Source organism: Phocoena sinus, chromosome 3, assembly GCF_008692025.1.
Source record: "Phocoena sinus isolate mPhoSin1 chromosome 3, mPhoSin1.pri, whole genome shotgun sequence".
Lineage (NCBI taxonomy): Eukaryota > Metazoa > Chordata > Mammalia > Artiodactyla > Phocoenidae > Phocoena > Phocoena sinus.
This window is the reverse complement of record NC_045765.1, coordinates 82347612-82356319: the sequence shown is the minus strand read 5'-3', so window position 1 is coordinate 82356319 and position 8708 is coordinate 82347612. Positions and strand designations below refer to the sequence as shown.

The window sequence follows — 8708 nt, the reverse complement described above, 5'->3', positions numbered from 1 at the left end:
TAAGAGTCAATTAGTTCTAGCCATGTTCTTGAAAACATTTATCTAGTAAAATACTTCACTCAAATGTGACTAAGTGCTAACTGTTAATTTGGGACTAAGATATGACTATTAAAGAATGTGCACCAGGATAAACTCCTTTCTAAGAAATGCTTTACAGTTAATTAAGGAATTTTTCCTAGCCTGTAGCTATCTTGGTCTCTTTCATGCAATGAATTTCTGGCATACAGACCTCAGTTTTGGGGTCTCATTTTCTTTTCTAATGAAATTACTTCAGCCCTAGGAGGAAGCTCATAGGGTTTGGTTTGCTTGCATAGTTTCTCTTCTCTTCTCTTCATAATTTATTGGAAGCGATTTTTTCCCTCTAACTCTTTATCTTTCCATTCTTCCGCCTCACATATTGTGTCTTCCTTTTGTCACATCTTTAGCTCTTCCTGCCACTGTTACAGAGAGAAAGTATCACTTATATATGATTTTTCTTGAAAAAAACATATGAGTTTAGCTTCTCAAAATGCAGATTCTTATATCCAATTATTCTCTTAGTTTTTCTCACAGATATTCTTCATGAATTTATACTCTACCAAACTGGAAAAACATAAAAGCCATCTGTTAGAAAGTGTATAACACCCACAAAAACCAGAATTCTCCCTTAGCATTTTTAATAATAATAAACCAACAATCCAAAAAAAGAGATAATATGGTTTACATTTATATACACCAAAGGAATTTCCTTTCATCATCAATATTGGTATTTACATGATAGCATGGAATCCTAAAATGAAAAATCAAGCCAAAGCAAAATAAAAACCAAATTAAAGTGAAAGGCATAGTGATATTATTTATTACTTATGAGACTGAAAATGAAATTAATGGGCAAAGACTGATTTTGCAACAGACCAGTAAAAATACTACTAAGGAATTCATCTCAATTGACCACATTATTTCATGACAATAATACTATTCTCTGGAGGCAGGAATACTAGGAATAAGTAGTTGGAAGTAATGATGGTAAATCAACCAAATAATCATTTTTTTCCCCTTCTAATATCTTTAATGAGAGATGTGGCAAAAAGAGGTGGTAATCACCTCGTCAGGCCAGGTAAGAAGTTTAGGGCAGAATGACCCCTAGCATGAAATGTTAAAAATTCCTAAAGACACAGCCTATATTGATCATTTTGTCACCCTCTGCCCATGCACACTCACAAACAACAAGACTATGCTTAACAACCTATCAATTAATTTAAAATTACTATATACCAGTGCTGGGAATTATGACTGTGATTTTTCATCTGGGATATACAGATATTCATAAGCAAAACTAAACCTCAGAATCCATCACTCAGCTTTCCAAAGGCAAGAAATATTTTTTAAATGTCAACACACTCAGATTAAATATTAAACAAAAAAATCATATCTACTTTTTAAATTTCCAGTTAAGCTTTAAAGACATAATAGGAAAGTTTCCTGCACTTATCTTGAGAATGTTTCTACACACAGTTATTACTCATATAAGTGTCATTTCTCAGAAGCCATTTTTACATGAAATATCCAGAAAATTGAGGCAAAACTTTCAGAACATTCCAGCATAGGCTAAAATTCAGGCCTTGGTTTAGTCTACAATTCTATGATACCTATCTGTGACATACAATTTTTTCTCATATAATAAACTACGTAATAATATCAATTGTTTGAAAAAAACACCAATTTTATGTTATAACATAAAAGTAATAGTTGGTGTAATAATGATAGTACCTATAAACAAAGACATCTAATTTACCCTTTATGTACTTTATGACTTTGATCTTTACATTGTGAAAAATCAACAGAGGATTAATTCTTAAGAACTCTCAGTAAAATAGAATTCTTTGGTTTCCTGAACAGCATGTATAAAAGCAGTAATGGGGTACCATATTGCTAACCACCAGGAAGCAGCTCTTCCTCTTTTAGTTCCTTGTTAGAATTTGGCTTGGCTGGAATGCACCATAATGGTATAATCCTTCTTTTTGTTAGCCCCAGAAAAATGTAAACTTCTTTTTCCCATTTTTTTCTCTGTTGACTATGACAAATTCAATTTGGATAAATCATTGTCTTTACTTTTATTTCCCATTATTATCATCAATTGTGGCAACTAGGAGGTTGCAGATATGCTTGAAGTTGATGGGAAATAGAAGCACCATACTGCTTTATTCAGCCCATTCACTCAGGATTCAGTCATCACGCTATAGAGTACCAGCAGTGTAAAAGGTACAGTACCTTAATGTCTGCTGAACAATTAGGTATCTGCCCTATTCCTTGCATATCAGGGACACTTGGTAAAATTCAATAAAATTCAACAGGTACAGTTAAAACTGTAGCTGTGTGTTTTTGTTTCTTGTCAGTTCTACAGATTCCACCTTCCCACCCCCATTTAGGTTAGTAATTATAAGCCAAGAAGTTGAGCAACTATGAAAAACTGAGAAGTAGATTTGAAGTCCAGGTAACTGGTTTTATATATAGACTCAGTCATTTACTAACTTTAAAACCTGGGACAATTAACTGAATTGTAAAGCTACATTCTTCTTACTGGTAAATGTTTTACAGAGTTGTTGTAAGGATTAAATTAACTAATGTAAGAGCATTTTGTAAAGTGTGAGATATAAGTACAAAGCACTATAGTTATAGCTATGTCAAAGGAAATAGTATATAGATGAATACTTTTTAAAATGTGATATCCAGAGAAACTTTCATAAACCTTCCCAAATCAATACTACTAAACTGCTAAGTATTTGATTAGGCTAGCCACAGATCAAACAATTTGGATCCTATCCATTCTCAAACATATTTGCAGAAAGGATTCCTTTACACATCTGTATAAAGATTGATGGCAGTGATTGCTTAGATATTGCTTATACCCTTGGAAGGAGGAAAAGACGATGGTTTTTAGGAGGCATTTCCTAGCCTCTTCTCTGTCACTCAAAACACTGTCCTCTGTCTCTTTAGGCCAATGTGTTTAATCACAAAGTGATCAAGGTCTTTTGAAACTTTCAAGGGTAAAGAATGATAAGGCAAAAGATTTTTGTTCTGTTATTAAAACTACACTACGTTATGTGTGTAAATATACATTGGCAACCTGCTATCTTTTGTAATATATTCCAGATAAGTTAGTTGAAGTGAATGGTAAAATTATAGTTGTTGCAATTTATGAACCATTAGGAATTTTTTATAATGCCCTGTACATATGATATACTGGTTTAGCATGAATGTTATTAGTGAATAAAATAACAATACTATAGTTCTCATTTTGTGATTCCAGGGTATCATTCAGTTTCCAAACCCCAATACTTGTGGCCACTGCTAGGGTGGCTAAAATATTGACTATGTGATAAATAACTATTTAATGGGATCAGTAAAAGAGATAATCACTTATTCTTTCTAAAAATATCACTAATTAAAAGGAATGTAAACCATGGGACTATAAATACAATCTGAGAAATAATACTGAAGTGGTGATAAAAATAATTTAAACACATTCTATATGCGATTGAATCTATATTGTATTAAAAGAAAAGACAAAAATAAGTACTCTCTCTCCTACTCCAACTCTACTCCTAAAAAGAAGTAGTCATAAAATGATTTGAGGGCTTCCCTGGTGGCTCAGTGGTTGAGAGTCCACCTGCCGATGCAGGGGACACGGGTTCGTGCCCTGGTCCGGGAAGATCCTACATGCCATGGAGCGGCTGGGCCTGTGAGCCATGGCCGCTGAGCCTGCGCGTCGGAGCCTGTGCTCCGCAACGGGAGAGGCCACAACAGTGAGAGGCGCGCGTACCGCAAAAAAAAAAAGAAAAAAAATATATAGCTTAGTGGATTAAAATATGTTAAGTAAATGGCCTTGTATTGTCACTGCTTATTTAACTGATACCAAGAACAGAATGATGAAAGTCTTTCTAATATTTCAGGGGTAAAGAATAGTCACTGAAAATTGAGTCAAAAGATTTTTATTCTGTTGTTAAAACTACACTACAGAAGAATTCAGTGTTCAGTGTTCAGTATCAGATTCTTGTCACAAAAAAATCTGAACTAATTCAGGAAACAGGATAAGGCTAGTATTTTGTAAATGGCAGAAAGCCAAATTTTCTGTAACCCAATGAAGGCACTGAGGTATATAGATAGTACAGTGAGATATAATTCAGTTTGGCAAATCTCAATCATGGTTCTACTTTTGAGTTCCATGTATTAATGTTTCCATCCCAGAACTACACTTTCTGATTCAAAATGCCTTTAATGAACAAAGCTTTTGCTTCTAGTTTAAGAAAGTCAATCTCACGTGATGGTCAATGATTCTTGCCAACTCTTTGTCCGCCTTGGTAAAAAAATCTGGATATGCAAACAAGGGGATTTCTGGTATAGAAGAATGTTTTCTTCAAAAGAGCACAAGAACAGATCCAATATTGGTATAGATAGTCTTCCTCCCCAGAATATATAGATTTACAAATCCTCATTATTAAGATTTTTGATTCTATATTGTTAACATAGAAAACTACTCTGTGTAGACTACTACATATTAGCTTTTAGTTTCTGTAAGCCATTTGGGTTCTTAAAACTGACATTTCTGAGGATAGGGCATGACATATAGAATGAGAACTAGAAAATAATAAAAAGGCAATCTTCTCCTAGGAGCTGTAAATACTACAGCTGGTCAGTAGCAAATGAGAGGCTAGAGTATGAAAGGCTTAAGGGAGCCTGAAGTAGACTATGCCCAACAGGGAGATGAAAGTGCCTGTTGCTGTACACAGCCCCATGACCCTGGAAGTTCTGGTGGAATTCTAAGCCTAAGAATTTGATCTAAGATATATTAAAAAAGAAAAAAAATGATGTGACTTCAATACTTCTCTCAAATAAGGGTGGAACTGTGGCAGAAAATTTAGCAACAGCTCAATGGAAGTGTTGGCAGTACAAAGCTGGGTCCTAAACTAGTGGAGATTTAGTATTAAACCATCCACATAATTATATTATTAAATTTATTATGAAGAAATTATGAGCTCAGAAATATGTGATGCAACAAAATGGTGATACAGAATATGGTTTTGAAGGAGAGAAAGTGGGTTTGAAAGAAAAGCTCTTAGGAAAGAGCCTTAAGGAGAGACAGAGCTGGTGAAAATTTCCATATTCAAAAAGTCTGATCAGTTTTTAAGACTATAATGTCTAATATGCACTTTTTTCAAGTTGTTGTCTATACCCTTTTTGACATGCTTCTCTCATATCACTAGGTTGCTTTATGCTGCACTAAACGCTTCTCAAATCCTTCCATTTATCGTCATCTCCATCATCATTTTCCTAATCTAAACCATCATCTCTTACCTGGATTAAGGCCTCCCTTTTTATAATCCCTGCATCCACCATATCTTACCCTTTTTATTCTTGTCTCTATACAGTAGCCAGAATTTTTTTTTCAAAATACAATGTGGATCATGTCAATCCCTGACTTCAAACTCTTCAGTAATTCCGCATTAACTTTAGGAGTAAGTAAGATTATATTCCTTGTTGAGGAAGCATGAAGTAGACTGTGCATTTGTTTAAGTGGCTTGCGTGGCTTCTCCAGACTTACTTTTCTCCCTTCTGGGCCCAGGTCTATGCGTTCCTAACACATGGGCTTTCTTGCAGTTACTGTGATGTGCCTTGCTCCACCTGACTATTGTTTGTTTGCACATGCTGTCACCACCCCTTTCTCCAATGTCCTTCTCCTCCTCCTCTCTCTCTGCTGCAGGGCTGGTTAATGCTTACTTTTTCTTCAGCTTCTCAGTTCAAGCCCACTACCATAGCTCTCAATCCACCATGGGCATTTCCTTCATCATACTTATCTCAATCATAACTTTACATTTATCTGTGAGCCTGTATGAAATTTTTTTTTCCTGACTAGAAATATGAGCTACATGATTGTGGAGACTTTGTTTTTTTTATCATTGACTCCACAGTGACCTACACAGTGCCACTAGACACTGAATGAATGTGTGTATATTTGGTAAATTACTGAATGAATAAATGAATGTTGTCATGTTTTAATCCCCTTTATATTCCAGGCCATCAAGAAGAGTCTACCACACAACACTCTTATGTCAGCAGAGCAGTGCCCAGTAGAGCAAGAAGATGACAATCTCCAGAGGTAGGTCGTTAGAGTGGAGCTAATAGCAGGGATTCAAAGGGAAATAACTCAAGTGACAGGTGACCAGGGAAAATATATGGAGCCCTCTCCTAACCCATACGATTCACAAGTATTATGGGGCAGAAGAGCAGTAAGCTTCCCACTGCATGTAGAATAGGGGCCCTAGCCATTCTATTGAAATATTAAAATGATTCTAGAATGCTGGGGAGTTAGGGGGCATCTGCAGCTGAGACTTGGGTTAACTATATTCATTCAACAAAATTTGGGCACTTGTGATATTCAAAGAATTGTGCTAAATGCTGTGAAAAGATAAATGAGACAGAACTTTTAAATTAGTTAAAGGTTAAAGGTGTTCAAGCAAGTTGCCTCAAATTCCTTCTTGAATTATAAAAGTTTAAGATAAAGACATGCATAACAATATACATAATGTTAGAAAGCCTTTAAAATGGGAAGATTAGATGGATATGCTTGTGCACCTGATTTCTAGCTATCTCAGTTGAATAGTTTGTACTGGAAAAGAAAAATGTATAAATAACTATAATACAACATGAGACATAAGAGAGATAAGTATTCAATGATATAAACAGAAAAATGTAGTAAAATGGTTAAGAAACAGGTTCTGGACTCAGATCTCTAAGCAAATTTTCATCCTGCCACTTAGTATTATTTATCACTCTGTTCCTTGCTGTCTCCATTTTTAATACAAAAAAATAATAGTACCTTCCTTGTTATGTATTTATAAAAATTAAAAAGGGATAAGACATAAATACCTTTGATGGAGCAAATACTAAACAAGTTTCAGCTATACTATCCTTGTCATTATCATTATCAAAAAAATTCAGAGGGATAAGCCATGACTTTTAGGTGGTACTAAAAGAGAAGAGAATAAGAGAAAAAGTAATGGAAGACAAAACAATTAAGATGAGGCTTAAATGAGATGTACAATTCTTATGTTTGGAATTAAATGGGAAGTAGAGAAAAATCTTCCCAGAAACATGGTATATTACAATCCTTGGTGTGCCATAACGAATTACCACAAATTGGTAGTCTTAAAAACCAGAAATCCATTTTCTCACAGTTCTAGAGGCCAGAAGTCCTAAATCAAGGTGTTGGCAGGGTTGGTTCCTCTGAAGGCTCTGGGGAGAATGCATTCCAGGCTTCTCTTAGCTTCTAGTAGCTGTTGGAAATCCTTAGCATTCTTTGGCTTGTAGATATATCACTCCCATCTTTGCCTCTGTCTTCAAATGGCCTTCTCCTTCCATGTCTCTATGTCTGCTTCTTTTCTGTCTCTTACAAGGACACAAGGACACTGTGGATTTAAGGCCCATGTGACCAAGACAGCCTTAACTTTCCCTAAAGCTAAAGCTTGACTAAAACTTAGGCTTCTTCCTGACTCTAGGCACCTGATCTCCCTTGTCTTAGAGCTTTTACTATAGAAAACTTGCAATTGTAAATTATTTCTCCTCTCCCAGCCTTTTGCCAGTTCTATTATCCAGGAACACTTTTCTCAAGGACCTGGGAGCCATCGCTTTAAAATAAAATCATCACAAAAGATAGTGCTCCTATCTTCCAGTCTCTGTGGAAGAGTAGGAATCTAACTTAGGTGGCAATTAGCAAACACAAGGACCTAATCACATTGACCAACCTCTCCTCTAACATCTTCCACTACTTTTCCACTAGCTCACATCAGCATCAAAAAACCTCCTGTCTTTTGTTTCAGGGGAGTTAAGTTCAATCTCTCTCCCCTATTGCAAGACTTGAGTAAAGTTTTCTTCACCTGTTTAATTTGGTGCAATTTCTCTTTGATACACCCTAATTCAAGATGATCTCATCTTGAAATCCTTATCTTAGCTACCCAGATAAGGTCACATTTTATTCATTCATTTGCTCTAACATTTATTGCAGGAGGAATGTTATTATAAGGACTGAGAAGAGAAAAAAATTTAACTTAGATACTGCAGTCCAGAAATTCAAAGTTCACATGGGAGGGAGACATGTAAAGAGACATTTATAGTACACTGGAAAAATTGCTGTAAAACGGTTCTCTGGTGGACAAACATGGCAGATGACATAATTTAACTTAGTCTGAGAGTAAGAGAAAATTTCCTGAATGAGTTATGCATAGTTTTGTCCCAATAGGATGATTACAGACTGAAGAAAAGACATTTAGGACGTGTTCATTTTTTTAAAAATATATCAAGGATAAGAAATATACAGAGATACTTACAAAAAGAAAAAACAACACACACAAAAAAACCAAAACAAGGGATAATACTGTTCCTTATAGAGTTATGGTTTTTCAAGTCCCCAAGCTCTTCTGAGGACGTAAAATATGGAGTGAGCATGCTTTAGAAGGTATTCCCCAGGAGCACATGAATAACCATGTCTCAGACCTCTTTAATCCTGCATCTCCCGCTCTGACCTAATCAATTCAGCAGGTTCTGGACTCTGATCTCTAAGCAAATTTTCATCCTGCCACTTAGTATTATTTATCACTCTGTTCCTCTGTTTGCTTTTATCTCAGGCAGACTATAATAATCTTTGGAATTACCCAATGAGGGGAAGATACTGT

At 35.4% G+C, this 8708-nt stretch overlaps 1 protein-coding gene across 1 annotated transcript in view; it reads right to left on the bottom strand.

Moving 5' to 3' along the window:
• Nucleotides 1-230: 230 nt before the first annotated feature.
• TMEM232 (transmembrane protein 232) overlaps nucleotides 231-8708 on the bottom strand; it is a 270739-nt gene continuing 262261 nt past the window's right edge. The window contains 2 exon segments of the mRNA XM_032626528.1: nucleotides 231-437; nucleotides 4301-4394. Of these exon segments, the coding sequence (XP_032482419.1) occupies nucleotides 231-437; nucleotides 4301-4394 (301 nt within the window).